This window comes from Python bivittatus, unplaced genomic scaffold (genome assembly GCF_059951505.1).
Source record: "Python bivittatus isolate LINGU-HERP-01145 unplaced genomic scaffold, Pbiv_v1 ctg000020_np1212, whole genome shotgun sequence".
Lineage (NCBI taxonomy): Eukaryota > Metazoa > Chordata > Lepidosauria > Squamata > Pythonidae > Python > Python bivittatus.
Window position 1 is genome coordinate 84794877 of NW_028277030.1, and position 19141 is coordinate 84814017.

A 19141-nucleotide genomic window follows, 5' to 3' on the forward strand; every position below is an offset into this window, starting at 1 on the left:
CACAGAGCAATTATTTTTTCCTTAAAATTGATGATAATCAATTGTGAACAAGCTCAATGTATGCACACACATTCAACCTATTTTGTAATTAAGCAAGGGACCTGAAAAGATGAGAAGGGAAGAAAAGGTAAGCAGATAAATTCCAAACTATTTATAAAGAGTAACTTTAAGAGACTTAAATGCATATTATCCCAGGTATTTTCATTTATTGCATTTTAAACTCCTGTGAAATAAAAACATCTCAGGAAAAAGCTACAGTGGCTTAACCCCCATAAGAAGGACTTGGTGGAATCCAGCCATGGGTGGGTGTCATGACAGTTTCTGCCAAAGGCCTGACAATCATTTTCAAATACCCTGATTAAAATGACATGCTGGTACTCTTAGTTCCAGTGTATTAGTGAATGCATGCCAAGGGATTAAATTGGACTGAATTTGTTGGAGTATTTCATGTAATGCACGAATGTGTTGCAGAAGGGGCTCATACAAGCAGCTGCATCCCGTGACATCCCGTGACGTAGTATTTTTCTCTCTTAGGCCTTGATGCACGCAGTGCAGATATCTGTACGGAGGAGCCATTCAAGAACTTTTCACTCTCACTCTATTGCTTATTCCGTGACGAATATACATTTTGGCTCAGAAGGAGGAGAATACATACAGTCTTTGATTGTGGGAAACAGGGTGACTAAGGGAAAACAGGTAAGACAACTGTAGGTTATTTAAAGAGAGTTGGTCAGTTTTAATAGCTCGTCAGTTTATCTTCCTTCAGGCAGAAAGTCCTGAAAAAGGTAAAGAGTAACTGATCTTTGAATCACAAGCTGCATTCTTGCATAGAAAATGTTGCAAATAGTGTAAGCAAATCTAACAATCAGCTAGTTTAGCTCAGAGAGACAAATTTAAAATAAATAGTGGATTAGCCAGAGATGCCAGTGAACTCCTTCTCCGTGGATAATAATCTAAAATATATTTAGCACATCAGATCCAGTAGTGGAAATTTCCTTAAAAAGATCCCAATGTATACCTCATTCTGTGAAAGCTTAGTTTAATTTAACAAGCTGGATATGCAGAGACAAAACGTTTGAGACAATCCAGCATAGTATGATTGTAACAACTATGCATATTATTAAGTACTGCTCCTTATAAACACCAAGCAGATTACCTGATGAGATTTAAGTGATGTTCCACAGTATTAGGAAGGGTCTTTTCCTGTACTGGGAAGTTGAAAAAACACCTTAAAGGATAGCACTGGGGAACCAATTCTGTATCATGCCAAGAAAATGGCATAAATGTGATATGTAAATCGCCAGAAGGAAAGTGTAACACGACAGATTTATTTACCCTTCTTTAAAGAAAACAAATTTAAAAAGATAAACATCATAGAATGACACCCACATTCTTGGTTTGAACCAATCAAAAGCTTCAACGCTAACTATTGCCAATCACAAGAGATGAAGCAATACTTTAACAATCCTGAATAGCTAAGCTATTCTATTCCAAATAGAGCTCTTGACAACTCCCACTCATCCTATCCCAATGACCCATGTCCAGAGCTATCTTTCCATCTAGCAAACTTTTCATTTCTCACAACAAAATACAAGAAGTCTCAAATATGAATAACGTTAAGAACAAGATGAGATCATACAGATTTAAGTACCCCCATTGTAGTAGTAGTAGTAATAAAATGCTGTTAGAAATATATACTGTATGTCCTTGAATAATATTTGCATTAGATAAGCATATATAGAATCAAAATTGTTTTTTGTTATGATATATTAACTCTTTTTTGTATTTTTTCACTTTTTTGTTAACCCACTTTTACGTATTTTTCCTTCTTTTTGTAATCAAAAAATTTAATAATAATAAAAAAAAAATATCCCACCAACCAAATGAACAGAATTCAGTGGAAAATTATGGTGAACTTTTAAAACTTTAAAAAACAACTTTAAAACTTTTTTAAACTTTAGAAACTAAACAAACAAACAAACAATCCCAGTAATGACAGTTAAATAATAACCTAGTGTTTCTCGGAAGAGACCCCCTCGCTCTGGATATCTTTAAACAGAGAGTATACAAGGATGTCTTCGGGGAATGCCTTTCCTCTGAGATTCCTGCAATGAGCAACTGATTATGCAAGACATGGGGATCTCTTGGGTGGTTGTCTACTGTACTTACTTATTTTAGGGGCCAAGCACCATAGTGGAAGAGATGATAATATGAAGTTTCTGAAGCTGGTGAACAATATTCTTTGTTTTTAAAATTATGTGAAGTCTAGTTTAACAGTCAAGCTACAAAATATCAGAAAATTGTGCCACCTATTGACAACTGCAGATTGAGAAATTTCAGGAGCTACAAAAAGGGATCTCAGGGGTGTTATGGCTCTTACCCCACATTGCACACGAGATAGTTTATTAGACTCATCTTTAAACACACACACACACATTTTGAAGAGCCACAGGGTAAGGCCACTAGGTCAAATTTGAGAAGAGGAAAAATATGGAGAAAAATGGAATGTAAGTTTTTTAATTGCTATGTAAAAAGAAAAAAGCAAGTAGCTTCATTCTTATGTAGAAGGTCTTGGGAACAGATTCTATCAAATCCAGTGAGCTATTTCAAAATAAACATGTAGAATATTGAGGCAAAAGAAACTAAAGAAATGAAGAAGTATAAAAGACTTTTTAATGAAGAATAATTAGTATTCTCATTTGTAGCATCCTGAGTGGAAAACAAATCAGAGAAAAAGATCCCAAAAGATTCCCATCATTAATTTGGCCTATCATGAACAAAGGGAACACAGTGTAATACAGCAATTATTGTAGGCTAAAGTGATTGAAATGCTGCACACAAAATTCTGTCATTGTCTCTTTAAATGAATAACAGTATAAGAGTAAGATATGCTTGGATAATGTCTGTGAAGATTTTGTCAAATGAATATAGCTATAAATCAGAACCCTGCCTTCTATCTATTCTACAATTCTGGGCAAAGTACAGCATGCTTATGAGATATTTACTTTTGCCTACCTTGAAAGAATTAAACTGTTTTTAAAAAGCTATCTTGCACCTACTTTGTTTACTGCAGCATACATTGTAATATGCAAATGCCTAACTATGCAGATAGGATGATCATCATTTGTAAAATGAGGGAATACAGTCAAAGTCATAGAATTAATGAAAGCATTTTCGGAAGGTACAGAATGGAAAGGAGTTGTCCAGAGAGAAACGGTGCATTGGAAGAAATGTGCAGAGACATGGGTCCAAAATAACAAGACATGTCATCCTTTCATCTTTAATCTGGCCTTTCAAACTGCATATGCCACATTAAAGTGAGCGTAAATGGCCTAGCTTAGCAAGAAACTGAGTGTGTACTCTGACTGAACACCCTTGACAGGGAGGAACCCCTACTGAATACAATGAGGCTTTCTTCCACCTAGATCTATATAACCCTGCATTGTCAATGTCTTAAAAAAAAGAAAGAAAAAAACAGGCAGAAGGGAGAATTCAAAAACAAAACAGCCTGACTGAAGGAGTTGTAAGGAAAATTTAGTATGTGACAACATCTGAGAATGAAAAAAAATGAACAGCAATGTTCACTGGGGACAAAATGTGTCATTTTGAAATTGGCAAGCAATTTATATATATCTTAAGTCTCTTCATTATTCACCGTTTGTTATTTCAGAGCACCCAGTGCTCCGCCATCCTTATTATCTTAAACATTGGCCACGCACACACACAGAGATTGACACATGGTATCCATGTAGAAATATAACTAGGTTGCAGTTATTACACCACAGCTTGTCTTTGGTGTGAAGGGGTTCCAAGTGTGGCTCTGACAACTTTCACTACCTAATTTCCCTGGCTAACAAGAACTGTGCATTCAAGTGCACTACAAAAAGTTCCCATGCGATTGTAGTCCCATATGAATCATGCTTTGTTCACCTCATCCTTCCTTTGCTGTCAGTCAAAGTATCACAGCAGGTTCAGTTTCTCAGCCATTGAGCATGGCTTCCTAGCTGAAATTACAAATCCATTCACCATAAAATAGAAAACTAGTCTCCCTTTTGATTATGTTACACTATGTTTTCCCCCGCCCCAGAAAAGCAGGATGACCCTTGGTGTAATTATTCGTTCATTCACTGCATTATTATTTCAAAAGAGGAAACACTGTCTGCTCCATGGAATAAAAAGGGCAGTTTTTTTCATGCCTTTGGGGAAAGCAGCCGGTCTGCTTCATGCATTTGCTCTGAACTGGATTCTTTTCCTAATATTCTTCTACTGGAAACATCCAAAACACCATCTGGTCTGCCTGTCTGGGATTAATTTAAGGTGAGGCAGCCTGAGGATGCAGAAAAAGTATTCTTTGGTGGGAAAGGGGGAGGATACCACCCCTCGTATACCTGATAATAATTAGTCAAGAAAGATAAATTGAAAAGAGCACATGAATGCCTCCTTCTGTAGAAGGGGTTGTGTGGCCACTTACTGAAAAATGTGATTTCTACCATGAAGCTTTAATAACTACAGCCAAACTTTCAATATTCCCCTTTGAGACCAAAATCAGAGACAGCATGCTCAATTTTGGATGAAATGAAATGTCTAGACTAATTTTAATCCAAGTTCATGAAACAGCCTTTATCAGCCTGATGGGTGCCTCTGTTAGAAAACAAACAGAAAGAGAATAAACATGTGTTTGCTCCCTAAATTTTCAGCATGGGGACTTGCTGGATCAGCTCTGCGGCTGGGTTTGAGTAACGCAATGATATGGTGGTGTTTAGTGGTGAAAAAAAAAATCAAATTTAAACAGATTCAAATTAAAAATTCCTCATTCTGAGTATGAAACAGCTGTTTTGAGTGCACAATGGGCTTTCTGATAATTTTGGGAGTGTTTTGAGCTCAATTAATTCTGTTTCAAAGGAGAAACTTTGAAACTCTGCTTTTAGCTCAAAACACTTCCAAAATTATCAGAAAGCCCATTTTGCACTCAAAACAGCTGGTTTAGACTTAAAAAAAACAACTCTATCAAACCTGAAAATGCCATTATTAATTCAAAATACTTGAATGGAAACATCTTGCACATGCTGAGTAGTTCTACTCCGATATACATAATTGTTTTCAAAATATAACTTGTGGAGTTTTCTGCTCAGCATATATGTTCTGAGCACACACCAGATTCTATGCTTATGGAACATCTTATATGAAACTACTGGGAGAGGTCATCAAGGGAGTTTGGTTCAATTGTCATCAAAATGCAAGTAATGCTCTATTCTATTTCTCTGTCCTCTGAGTTTTAGTGAAAACTATGGAGGGGTTATTTGGGCTCAGCAACTGTCATTTGGGCTCAGCAATTGGCTGATTTACATAGACCACCAGAAATCATTATGTGACCAGCTTTGTTTTATTGGAATTTGTCAGATACGGGTAGCCAGATGTTATTTAATGGGATTTAAACTCTCTACCAGGAGTTGAACTCACGGACCTTTGCACTTTGGACAACTCTAAATAGTATTTACTGTCTACCTTCCCTTAAGTTCCCAGAGCAGAGAGATGCAGATGTTCCATTATGTGATGCTCTTCCGTATGGTGTTTAACATGACTTCTACGCCTCCTGCAGGTGGATGATAGGTACCAAGAGGATAAACCTGGACACATGGTGCCTCATAGTAACTGAAATGTAACTGAAAAGATCACACAGGATTTTACTCACTGTGTAAAAATAGAGACATTTCCGGAGCGGAAGCCATGTTAAACCCCTACAGAGGGGCATGATGTAATGTAACATCTGTATCTTTCTGTTCTGAGAGGTTAAAGGAAGTGGACTATATATACTATTCTAATATATAATTGGCTAAGCAGAGACCAGTAAACTGAATCCTGACAGGATGGAGCCTTGCAGTTAGGGTGTGAAGCTTATTCATGGTGAGAATATGCTCTCCCTGCTTCTCTATAAATAAAATGTCTCTTATTATCAGTTTGCATGTTTTTCAATTTCAGCAAAGCAGGTTCTTCTCCAAGTGTACTGTAAGTCTATAAAGTGTTATAAATCTAGATAAGCTGTTCCCGTGGTATTTGCAGGCTCTCAGAATGACAAAAGCAGTGTTGCAGTCCCTTTGGAGTATGTGTGCAACATCACAATGCACAAAAAAGGGGGTGGAAGCTTGCATCACAACACCACAATACTGTTGTTGTCAATCTAACTGTACTTGCCCACCATCTGTGGACACCACTGGCCTGATCACACCATTAATTTCAATAGCGATCAAAGATCTGGAAGGAAACTGTTCTGTTGTAAGCAGTGCTGGTTGTGACCGTGGGATGAAAATTTTTTATTTTCATCTTATGATACATAAAAGAAAATATTTTGAAAGTTATAAAAGTTTGTTTCACAGATTATATCCAAATGGTTTAGGCAACTTTTTTCTCTCCATAAACACTCTATATTTTATTGAAAAGAAATGAGAGGACATGGTTGAAATACCCTACATTTTGTAACAACTGAAATTGCTAGAGTTGTCTTTTGATTTAGTAAACACAATGTCCCTATTGTTTTTCAACTTTTAAAAGCTTTTTCTACAATTTCATAGGCTTATACCAGCATCATTAAAAAAAAATTAGAACAATTCAATCCTACATTTGCTAGCAGTACACTTCTGTATCTCTCTTCTCTCTTTTCATCTTCAGCAAAAATCTATGGTGGCATCTACTGCATCTGTTTTTTTGAGTAAAAAAACTTGACATTGGTTTTGCATAAATTTAGAAATCTATTTGGGGATGGCTGAATCACACCACAAGCTCTCCAAATGCAGTGTTTCACTCTTCTACTTACAAAAGCATGTCAAACATTTACTTAAATGAAAGAGACCAAGTTAAGGATACCTTTAGGGTGAAGGTTAAAGATGCTTCCTGCTCCTGGTAATCCTACTGACCCTACTAATTATGAGTCAAGCTTGCTCCTATCTACCTCATCTTACCACTAGAGTAAAATGAATGTCATAAACTCAGAACCCTCATGCACATATACATATCCATCCAGACACACTCAAACATATTCTTCTCTTGGATCTGTCCTAGCATATGCCTAACTGGAACCTCTGCTTATTTGAAGACCCAGGAGCACAGAACTACTTTCCACTGCTAATGGCTGATTTCTGACATGCACAGAGATCTGTGATTCATCCCAGCTCTGTCTCTTTTTTGCTAAAACAAGCCTGGGCATGCCTTTTTTATGTAAAAAAAGGATACAATTAAAATATTGTCCTGCACTGGGCCCAAAACCAAAGCCATCCCAAATCCAGTATGATTCCAAATGTGTCATTATTATTACAGTATACCATTGTAATAATGCTGCACTCTTTAACAGCTTCCTTTTCAGCAGCTTGTACCCCATGCAGAACACTTTTTATCTAGCACATAATTTTATATAATTATTATTTAATTAATTATTTTAATTTAATTTCGTTTTCAAAAGTGCCATGGAGCTATGTCAAACTCAATATATGTATTGTGACCCTTGTGCTCCTCTTCACCACTTATCTTATGAAAGAAGGAAATGATATTACTTTAGCTATTGTTAACTTAATTCAGCTACTACTTTTTATGTTTACAAGACTATAGCTACTGGATTGGAAAACCCCATGTAAACCAGATTTTAACCTATTTATTTTGCTAGCATTAAAAGAGAGACATTTAACTCCATTGTCACTAACTTTTCTAATATTTTTCTAAGTACCAGCAGTGTGTCAGGCACTTTTGAAAAAGAGGCTGGCAGCAGCCTTCTGCATGAACCTTCCCATCCCTTAGCTTGACAGAAGTAGATTTCCTAAAAGTCACTTCCCAATGGAAAAGTCCAAAAGAAACATCATTAACTTCTGAGAATGGCCGGAGTGCCTTGGGGAATTTTCAATCCTGCCCATGGCTCTATGCCAGAAACTGACCAGAATCTAGTAGGGTTCTGGACTAATTACATTCATTCAAAGAACAGCTCTGCTCTAAACATATAGAAATGTGGCCTGCCATTATCATATGATAATGTTACATGAGTACAAGAGGTTTCTGAACATGTACAGCCTAAACTAAGCCATCAACAAAGCAAAGGCTGATACAGGAATTCTCTGGACTTCAGTAAGCACAGTAGAACCTAGATGACACAATCCAACATATGAAGGAAAATGTAACATTAAAAAAAATTATTTACATTAAATTATGGATTATTTTCAAAGTCCATAGCTGTAAGCACTGCATTTATTTTCAGTTCTTTGGTCTGATTTTATTGGGCAAGTTCTTCAGTCATTTTTATACAAGAACCAACCCATGATATCTCTTGTACCTTATCAATATTGTAGTCCTTCCAAAAACTTTCCCCTTCCTTCTCAAATTGACAGCAATTCCAAACTATATGCAAAGTGATTATAATGTAACATGAATGAGCTGACTGTGGCTCAGATCATGAGCTTCTTACTGCAAAATTTAGGCTTAAATTGAAGAATGTAGGGAAAACCACTAGACCACTCAGATATGACTTAGATCATATTCCTGGTGAGTACACAGTGAAGGTGATGAATAGATTTAGAGGATTAGATTTGGTAGACAGAGTGCCTGAAGAACTATGGACGGAGGTCCGTAACATTGTACAGGAGGCAGCAACTAAAACCATCCCAAAGAAAAAGAAATGCAAGAAAGCAAAATGGCTGTCTGATGAGGCTTTACAAATAGCTGTGGAAAGAAGGAATGCGAAAAGCAAGGGTGAAAGGGAAAGATATAAGCAACTGAATGCAGATTTCCAGAGAATAGCCAGGAGAGATAAGAAGGCCTTCTTAAATGAACAATGCAAAGAAATCGAGGAAAACAATAGAATGGGGAAGACTAGAGATCTCTACAAGAAAATTGGAGATATGAAAGGAACGTTTAGTGCAAAGATGGGCATGATAAAGGACAAAAAAGGCAGGGACCTAACAGAAGCAGAAGAGATTAAGAAGAGGTGGCAAGAATACACAGAAGAACTATACAAGAAAGATCTTAATGTCCCTGATGTCCACGCTGGTGTGATCACTGACCTTGAGCCAGACATCCTAGAGAGTGAAGTCAAGTGGGCCTTAGGAAGCATTGCTAACAACAAAGCTAGTGGAGATGACAGTATTCCAGCTGAGTTATTTAAAATACTAAAAGATGATGGTGTTAAAGTGCTGCACTCAATATGCCAGCAAGTTTGGAAAACGCAACAGTGGCCACGGGATTGGAAAAGGTCAGTTTACGTTCCAATTCCAAAGAAGGGCAACGCCAAAGAATGCTCAAACTATCGCACAATTGCACTCATTTCACATGCTAGCAAGGTTATGCTCAAAATCCTACAAGCTAGGCTTCAGCAATACATGAACCGAGAACTACCGGATGTACAAGCTGGGTTTCGAAGAGGCAGAGGAACTAGAGATCAAATCGCCAACATTCGCTGGATCATGGAGAAAGCACGAGAGTTCCAGAAAAATATCTACTTCTGCTTCATTGACTATGCAAAAGCCTTTGATTGTGTGGATCACAACAAACTGTGGCAAATTCTTAAAGAGATGGGAATACCAGACCACCTTACCTGTCTCCTGAGAAATCTGTATGCGGGCCAAGAAGCAACAGTTAGAACCGGTCATGGAACAACCGATTGGTTCAAAATAGGAAAAGGTGTACGACAAGGCTGTATACTGTCACCCTGCTTATTTAACCTATATGCAGAGTACATCATGAGAAATGCCAGGCTGGAAGAATCACAAGCCGGAATTAAGATTGCAGGGAGAATCATCAACAATCTCAGATATGCGGACGATACCACCCTAATGGCAGAAAGTGAAGAAGAACTAAAGAGCCTCTTGATGAGGGTGAAAGAGGAGAGTGCAAAAGCTGGCTTGAAACTCAACATTAAAAAAACTAAGATCATGGCATCTGGACCCATCAATTCCTGGCAAATAGAAGGGGTAGAAATGGAAGCAGTAACAGACTTCATTTATTTGGGCTCCAAGATCACCGCAGACGGAGACTGCAGCCATGAAATTAAAAGACGCTTGCTCCTTGGGAGGAAAGCTATGGCAAGCCTAGATAGCATATTAAAAAGCAGAGACGTCACCTTGCCGACAAAGATCCGCATAGTCAAAGCTATGGTTTTTCCAGTAGTAATGTATGGCTGTGAGAGCTGGACCATAAAAAAGGCCGAGCGCCGAAGAATTGATGCCTTTGAACTGTGGTGCTGGAGAAGACTCTTGAGAGTCCCCTGGACTGCTAGGAGGTCAAACCAGTCAATCTTAAAGGAAATCAACCCGGATTGCTCATTGGAAGGATCGATAATGAAGCTCAAGCTCAGATATTTTGGTCACCTAATGCGAAGAGAGATCTCTTTGGAGAAGACCCTGATGCTGGGAAAGATTGAAGGCAAAAGGAGAAGAGGACGGCAGAGGATGAGATGGTTAGATAGCATCACTGAAGCAATGAGCATGAAACTGAGCAAACTCAGGGAGGCAGTGAAGGACAGGAAGGCCTGGCGCAATATGGTTCATGGGGTCACGAAGAGTCGGACACGACTTAACGACTAAACAACAAAAAAGCAAAACATGATTCATAAAAATTAGCATTGCTCTTGAAGTGTGAAACTCATTTTTGAGATTGAGATAGAGATAGACCCTAAGCCACTCATGAGTTCTGCCTCTTTTAATACACATAAGAAGAATTCAAGAAAAAAAAAAGCACTTAGATTTTTTTTCTTTCTGGAGTGGTAAAATGTTTTCTCTGAATTCAGCAAGAAAGGAGATGCAGGTAGACAAAACAGAGGTTCAGTCCAAAAGAGATTCTGTTTTCCTTAATATCTCTGCTTAGTATAATTTCTCTTTCAGATTAAAAATAAGACCAATACATTAAAAATTGAACAATACATTAATTTGAATTGTAGTTCTTGAGGTTTACTTCATATATTGTAGTACACTTGTATAGTTTTATAAGATTAAATTTGGAGTCGGAGGGTTACTAAGAAAGAACCTTTTAACAGTATTTTAACGATTTTTCTCAAATCGGTTTTTGCATTTCAGTTATTTAAACAGATTTTAAATAAATGGCTATGTAATTTTCTTATTGACTATGTAGGAAGCAAGGAAAAAATTAAGTTTGCAGTACCAAAATTGTTGTTATAAAAAAAGTTCTTAAATTATTTTTTTCACTGTACATTCCAATGAACAGGCTGAGTACTAGATTCTTATTAAAATTTTGAAAAATAATGTCCTGGTTTCCATATCTATATATGGATTTGGTGTGAGTTGCGTATTATCTGGCAGCACTGTTTGTTTGCTTTTTTTTCCTTTTACTTTGCTTGGAACTCAGTGCTATGTATGAACATTTCTTTAGCCAAGAATATCCATCCTTCTTTATATTTTTAAACTGAAAACAAGAAAACTCTTTGGTTTGCTTTTACTCTGATAGCTACTATCTTACAGGCAGGAGCAAGTTTAACATGAATCTGGATAACAGATAATTGTTAGGTAGTTGCTATGTGGTCAGTGGAAGAGAGTAAAAATGATCTGAAACAATGTCTTTGTTCTCAAACCTGGTATTACAGTGGGTGATTTTGTAAAAGCAATGTGCTCATTATTGCATAGAAAACACCATTAAGATTTTACAGAAGTAAAGCAAGGTGGGACCTAAATAAGAATCTGTAGTTATTTCTGAAAGTAATGGAGCAACAGAAAATCAGAATGACAACTTCTACTTACTTCTCTCACTGAATTTTCAAGGCTAGATTGTTTCTATGTAGGACCTATGGCCTATGCATTATGCCAGGAAGCGATGAAATAAATACGGTAAAGGGATGAAAATAAAGCCTTTGCAAATTGATCCAAATATCCCACAATTTTGCCTTGGTGGAAAAAAACAAACTTTACCTTGGCACCTGTCTTCCACTTTCCTAACTCTTCCATCTTCATACAATCACAACTTAACCACATGTCTAATTATTGTTCCCATATAAACTCTGAAAGTGTAATTTATTTTATCCCTCTTCATTCATTAACTTCAGACAACAAGAAATGGTAATATCCAAAATTCAAAGCTGATGCTCAGTTCCTTTGTTATAAAAATATGAGCACTGCTATGATGATCCATTGATATGGACATTATGTATAAAGATAATGCATCATTTTATAATTCTAAGGAGTTCTGTTGTATTCTTTGCCAAGATCTCAGAAGTACCCATGATTTCAAGTGGCAAAATCTTGAGATCAACAACTTCCAAAACTTGAGGGGTCAGGTTTGGAAAAATGCTTGGGCTCCTGTTGCTTTGGGGACAAGATCTCATATATTTTTTTCAGTTTACATTTCATGAAACTTTTAAACTATCCAGATGTATTTTCCCATTTTTTCTTCTTTATTGGAACAACATATTGTAAAGAAGGCCTTTTCTTTAGTTTTGGCACGTTCCTTCATTCTTTCCAGTCCATGTATATCTTGAAAAGGAGTGGGGATCCTGTCAGATGGTGCTATAGTTCAGTATTAGGGCTTTTAAAAAGATCACATTCATAGTATCTCTGTTTAGAAGATTAGAGTTTCTAAATGCTTTATTTTTCCTACTCTTTTTCAGTATGTGTCAGTAATCCTATTCATGCAGCTGCCCCATGAATTAAGAGATTATCAAAGTTATGATGTAAATGGGGAACCCAGATTGCTTCTATTTGTATTTGGTTTGTTGGTAAACATCCAAGACTCAGAAGGATATGAAGTATGGTATGTCATACAACTTGCAACATATAGCTGATAATTGGATGTGCTTATTGGAATAATGCTTGGAGGCATACTAAATTAGATATTTGTTTCTCTTATACACATACAGAGTATCCCTATTGGGCCATGACTCCTAGCATCTTCTTCTGAATAAGATTTGATTATATATCAATATAAAAACTTAAATGACAAGATGGCATACCTTTTCGACTTTGTAAAAGAATTTCAGTTTTATGCATGTCTGATGGTTCTTGCAATTCCATCTACAGTTGCTTAATAACAACATCAGCTCTTCAGTACCTACTGAAATTAACTGCTGTCCCACAAAAGCTACATTTCTTCCAGGGCAGGTCAATGTCTTTATAAAAACATGGAACCAAATTAAAACTAGATCTCTGGTGACTTGATTCCTTCTTGCCCTATCCAAATACAACTCATCATAGAATGTGTGTGTTGTATGTGTGTGTATAAATAAATTGCTGCATTGTGTTCATCTGGCAAAGCAAATTCCTGTAACACTATCAATCTTGGGCATTTGTCTGCTATAGCAGGAGTCTATTTTTTCTCTCTGCAGATTGGTTTTTAAATAGCTATCCAGCATTTTATTGAGCCATGTCTTGTATTGCTTTTGCCCTTTTCAAAATGGCTGCTCCAATATCTTCGAATGTTTTTGTGGAGTAGAGATTACCTTCTCCAAATAATTCCTGAGTTGATCCTGACCTAGTTTTTTATCTGTTCAGATTGCCATGTCATCCCTATGGCCTTGGTACTTTATTAAATGCATCCTTCCAGAAAACACTTTTGCTGATCATTTCTGGGTAAATTCAAAGGATATAGGCCTTTGAGACCCTAATGAATTATTTCATAGTTTATTTAGCTTTTGAGCTCTTTGATAGAAATATTCATAAGCCACCCTCTTATTGGAGATGAAATGGTCAGAACATTCGCAGTTATGTCTGTGGCTACCCTTCAGCAAGGATAAAGGATTTATAAATTGTGCTGAATATGTTCCCCTATAGCACAAGCAACAGAATATATAGGTACTATTCCATTGTCTCAGTGAAAGAAAACAAATCTTACTTTCTATTCAGGCCAAGCTGCAGGATAATTACAGCTGAAGGATTCTAGTGCAGGAAACAGTGCCGTTTTCTTTTGTCTTAGTAGTCTGAGTTACATTATGACTGTGAGCACCATGCTAGGGAAGCTCTGAAGAACAATGTTCAGGAAGCTTGAGTAAGCACACCACTGAAAGAGTAGAATTACTTTCAAACAGACTTGCACAGGCTTGCATTGCTAACCACATTTTGATTTCACATACTCCAGCTTTCTATAGGAATAAGTAAGGGACTGGAGCCATCCTAATGTGAAAATCTGAAAGCAACTTATGTCCAAACTATGAAAGTCAGTGGACAGTTATGTGCCATGGGTATTATAATAATGTGTATCTAAGCAGCACTGCATAATAGAGAAAGCTCTTTGATTTGTCTAAAATTATATTTCATAAACTACAGCAATCTGACTACAAAATTAGTTGATATTCAGCTTGCTGTGAATACATGAAGTATGTCAATCTTTCCTAATCTGGTATCCTCTAGATATGCTGGATTACAATCCCACATCCAGTCAATGTGATTTTTGGAAAGTATGGGAGTAGCACTCCATACATCTGGAGAATACTACATTGGAGAAAGTATAAGTAGGCCTCCTTAATAAAAAGTGTCAACTAGTGAAACCTGCATGACACTTGTTTCATACAAATTGGGTTTAAACCTTGACAGTTTAGGCAAATAAGACTTGGCAAAGCACTCTTGTATTCCTCTGACCAAAAAGGAAAGTGTTTTTAGCCACAGATCTATTGCTGACTTCAACAATGAGAAAAAAGATATACGTAACTCTTCTTTAGAAAACAAATTTAAATTATTTAAATCACAGTCAATTCAAGATACCACGATCCAATACTAGTTGGAAAAAATGTTTCTCTCTCTTAACCTTCATAATCCCCCTTCATTGAAAATACTTTTAATACTTTTGAAGAGCCTGTTTTTCCTCTGATCCTCATGAATGACACTGAAAGAGCACTGATGATGCAAAAAATGTGGGGAAAAGGGACCACTGAATATAAATTTGAAGTAATTAAAATATCATTCTTGAAAGATCAGAACCAAGAAAAAAAGTTGCAGAAACATCCTTATCCTCCAAACTTTCTCCTACCTACAGAAATGCTTTCTTAGTATTTCTTCTTCTTGTCACTGTCATAATTTTTTTTCTCAAGTTTTGTCCTTTTTTAAAGATTAATTTCATCTCAGGATGAAATAATAACGGTCCCTGGGCTGAATGTAGATGTTTGCAAAGGTTGCCAGCATCTAAAAACAGCATGGAAGTGCCAGTAAGAATATCTCCTGAAAGCTATACACAATATATTGGACTGATGCTCTGCTGCAGTACAGTACTTGGAAGTAAGAACAACAAGAGCTGAAGAAGAAACTTGTCAAACAATCTTATATGGGCTGGCCTGGGTTCAAGTGCTGTTGAATCAGCTGAACTCACTTCGAAGTAGGAATGCAAAACATTTTGCTAGCAGACAGCAACCTTTCACATACTCAGAAGGGCTGACTTCAGAGTAAACCTATGATGATCTGTGCTATATTGTCTGTAATACTGTGGTTCTTAGAACTGAAAGCTTTGCAGTGCTTTGCATCAAGTTCTGTTTTATCATTATCACAATAAAACTTGCATTGGTGCCATAAAACTGACAGGAACCAAAATCATCCAGATAAGGCCTGTCATTGGATTGTGTCAAACAACATCAGTCTACACCTTTTTTAGAGGTGAAGGCAATTGCCCCACTCATGGATCAGGCTGCTTCCGAAGTATGATTCAACATTAAAAACTATCAATACTTTTTGCTCAAAGCACAAAAATTAACCAGTTAGTATATAACTTTAAGAGTGATTTCCCAAAGCATTTCTATTTATTCTTTTGGTTTAATAATAAAGGAGGGGGGCAATCAGATGAACACTCTGCCCTAAGTTTAAAAAAATGTGACATCAATTCCAAAGCTTCCCACAAAGTACACAGAAGTCTTCATCTCACCATGAAGAAACATTTCTGCTTAACCTAACTCCCTCACAAATACCACCATCCTTCAGAGACAGAGAAACCTAGGCAGGATGAAACAGCTGCATGGGGGATAAGGCAATGGGGGGGGGGGGGTGATCCCACAGGACAGGCACCTTTGCTGAGCCATGAAGCTCCGTAGGTGCCCTTGGGCCATGCAATAGCTCAGGATCTAACCTGCAAGGATGCTGCGGAGATAAAATTGTGGCAGGCGGAAGCAATCGAGAACACGGTTCTCCTCAGACTCTACTGATTCTACCTTTAAGTATTATTTGAGAGGTTTTAATGATCCCTTTGACAAATTTACCTCTGACTGAGGTAATTTACTTGCAGAAACAAGTAACTAATTCCAGAGAACCTTGTTAAACACCAAGAGGAGGAAGGAAAGGCAGCTGGAACTTGAAAAGCCCCCTCGAGTATTTGTCAGACACTACAGAAGTCGTCATCATCATCATCACCATCACCATCATCGGCGGTAGCAGCAGCAGCATTTACCTCAAAGCGACTGAGACTGGAACTCTTCGAGCGCGATTTCTTGCGGAGATAGACCGAGAAAAACCTGCGCACCGTGAACTTCTTCATACTCATTTCCATGGCTAGGGCATGCCGCTCGCTCCAGACGCTAAATCCATCCGAAGGAGGAAGGGAAGAGGGCGCGTCTCCCTGAGCTGGGTACGCTCCTTTGGCGAATTCATCCAGTCCCGGGGCGAGCGGAGCCCCTCAGAGACAGCCTTCGCGAGGCAGGGAGGCGTGGGGCGATCAACTTACTGGCCGGAGCGAGGAGGTGCCTTTCCCTCGCCCGTGTTTACATTTCATCGCTGCAAGCCCAACTCTCTTCCTCTTCGCGTCCCTCCCTCGCTCCCTCGGTCCCTCCCTCGCTCGCTCGCTCGCTCGCCTTGGTCCTACTACGCCCAATCGGAGCCGGCTTTTTCTGCCTGCATAAGCCGCTGGATGCCCAGAGAGCTCCTCCGAAACCTAGCCCTGCAGAGAGGCGAGGAAGGAGCAGGACCGCGTTGACCGGGACTTGCGTTCGCGTCCCTCGCCAGCAGCCGGTCAGTTTCTTGGCTTCTGGATCGCGCGATAGAAGGGAGCGCCCCGCCGCCGCTCTCCCGCTCGACGTGGGTTGGGAACTGCAGCGCGGAGAGAGCTATAATTATCTTGGCCTGAGAAGAGATCAGCTCTCACAAAGGAGATTCTCCTGGGAGATCCACCAGGCAGGAAGACAGGAAGGCAGGCAGACCGCTACAACCAGACGCCGCTTCCGAAGTCTTTGTAACTGCTGCTGCTCCTTCGAACGCCTCAGTTTTTCAGAGTTTAAATGCAGATCGGACACCTCAGACCTTGCAGTCAAATCCATTAAATTATTCATTTTGGTATCGAACACAATGTTCCCACTTGATGCCTTCCTGTCGAGTTGGACCACAGTTCCTACAATCTCTAGCTAACCCAGCCATTGGCCACGCTGGCTGAAAGTTGCTCCCCAGGTCTAATGCACACTGGGCTGGGGAAGGCAGGGCCAGAGAGAGTCCCTCTCCAAAGTTTCTATGAATAAAAAAACACCCAATCACCCTTTTCTCCAAATGCCTAGCATCCTTTGGGTGTATTAGAATCCCAGTGTCAAGAACCAGATAGTATTTTCGTGTGTGTGTGTGTGTGCCTTTGGGTCAGTCCTGACCCCTGGCAAGTGCCTGGACAAGTCCCTGCAGTTTTCTTGATAAGATTTCAGAAGTGATTTGCCATTGCCTTTTTCCTAGAGCTAAGAGAGAGTGACTGGCCCAAGGTCACCCAGCTGGCTTCCTGCCTAAGGCGGGACTAGAACTCACAGTCTCCTGGTTTCTAGCCTGTGCCTTAACCGCTAGACCAAGCTGGCTCTCATGTGGTGGCATATATGGCCCAGTGGTTTTAAAAGTGTAAAGAAGTGCCTCTTGTAATCCTAGATCCTTTACACTTGTAGAGTGGAATAAAAAAGTGTTTGCCAATAAAAGTTTCCTTTGGAAGACCAATAGAGCTAACATCAATATAAACAAAACTGAGAAGCATATGTGATATTGATCATTCATATATGTTTCCCTCTAGACTTTTCATCCAAGAACAAGGAACGAATGGGCTAGTGATATCTTCCCATGGCTATTTCCAACTGAGAATCATGAATATTTTGGTCTCATATATCTCTGGGGGACCAGTGAACTAATTGGCCTGGACTACTGGTTGCCAAAATAACTTACCACTGACTGAGGTATTTATTTCCTTCAAATGAACAAGTTTAATGAAGCCCATGCTGCTAATTTCTCATGGGAATATTTCTCTTTATTTTATCTGCAAGGGAAATAATCTCTGTAGTGCTGCAGCAATTTGAGTGTGACAAAGAAACCAGATACTTTTTTCTCCAACAACTGTTTAATTAAACATATTATTTTAACATTCCTTTTCAAGGCTTACATTTCTTTTAAACATTGGACATTCCTGAGGGTATGACAGGGCCTTTCCTTCCTCCCACCCTGAAACTGAATTGCTCAGATGACTTCTTATTGCTCAGCTGGGATGAGCCATCATGAGAATGTGCAACCCAGTCATAAATACATATACTGTAAAAGCAGAAAAATACAGAGGTTTATAGTCTTGTAAAAGTCCACTGTAATATATATAGTATATTACAGTGCATAGTATAATGCAGTCCATTATAATTCTTACCTACTGTATTCAGAAGCATCGAATACCTTAGGCTTAGCCAGCTGCAGCTAAATGCTTTCAGTATTTTAGGTTTAACCAGTTAGTTTTTTTCCCCCTCTTGAAAACATGTCTAAGATACTTGGAGAAAAACTTGCTAGCAGAGTCTTCTTGACCCTTCTCTGCCTGGCTAGTTAAAATATGTCAAGAGATGCTGACCTCAGCTCTTAAGACAGGGATTAATGCCTCTTTGTGGAAGAGAAAAAAAGGAAAAAGGAAAAAACACTGCCTTGCTCCCACAGTTCAAAAGCATCCATTATCTTTCCTTATCACTACTACCATTATTGCTAGCATCATCAGAACTGTTCCATTATTTAGATCTGGCCAATCTGCCAGACTTTGTACATGGAAACAAGCATGCTACAAAAGGAGAAATGTTAACAATTGTCCATGCTGTGGATGAGGCTTTGTATTTCGTTTCTGGATTTCAAGGGGATGCAAGCCCAAAAAAGAAGCCAGCCCATCTTTAGAACAAACCATAATCTGCCTCTTAGTTTATGTAATCAGAAGAGAGTTATTAATTATGGTGGGCAGGGGCATTAGCTCTTGCCCCTATGCCGTTTTCCTGATT

General features: G+C 38.5%; 1 protein-coding gene across 1 annotated transcript in view; it reads right to left on the reverse strand.

The window, feature by feature from the left end:
- Positions 1 to 18215, reverse strand: part of RPS6KA2 (ribosomal protein S6 kinase A2) — a 128286-nt gene extending 110071 nt beyond the window's left edge. The window contains exon 1 of the mRNA XM_007420488.3: positions 16339 to 18215. Coding sequence (XP_007420550.1) covers positions 16339 to 16437 — 99 coding nt within the window. The 5' untranslated portion in view covers positions 16438 to 18215. The remainder of the gene's footprint in view (positions 1 to 16338) is intronic.
- Between the last annotated feature and the right edge of the window lie 926 nt (positions 18216 to 19141).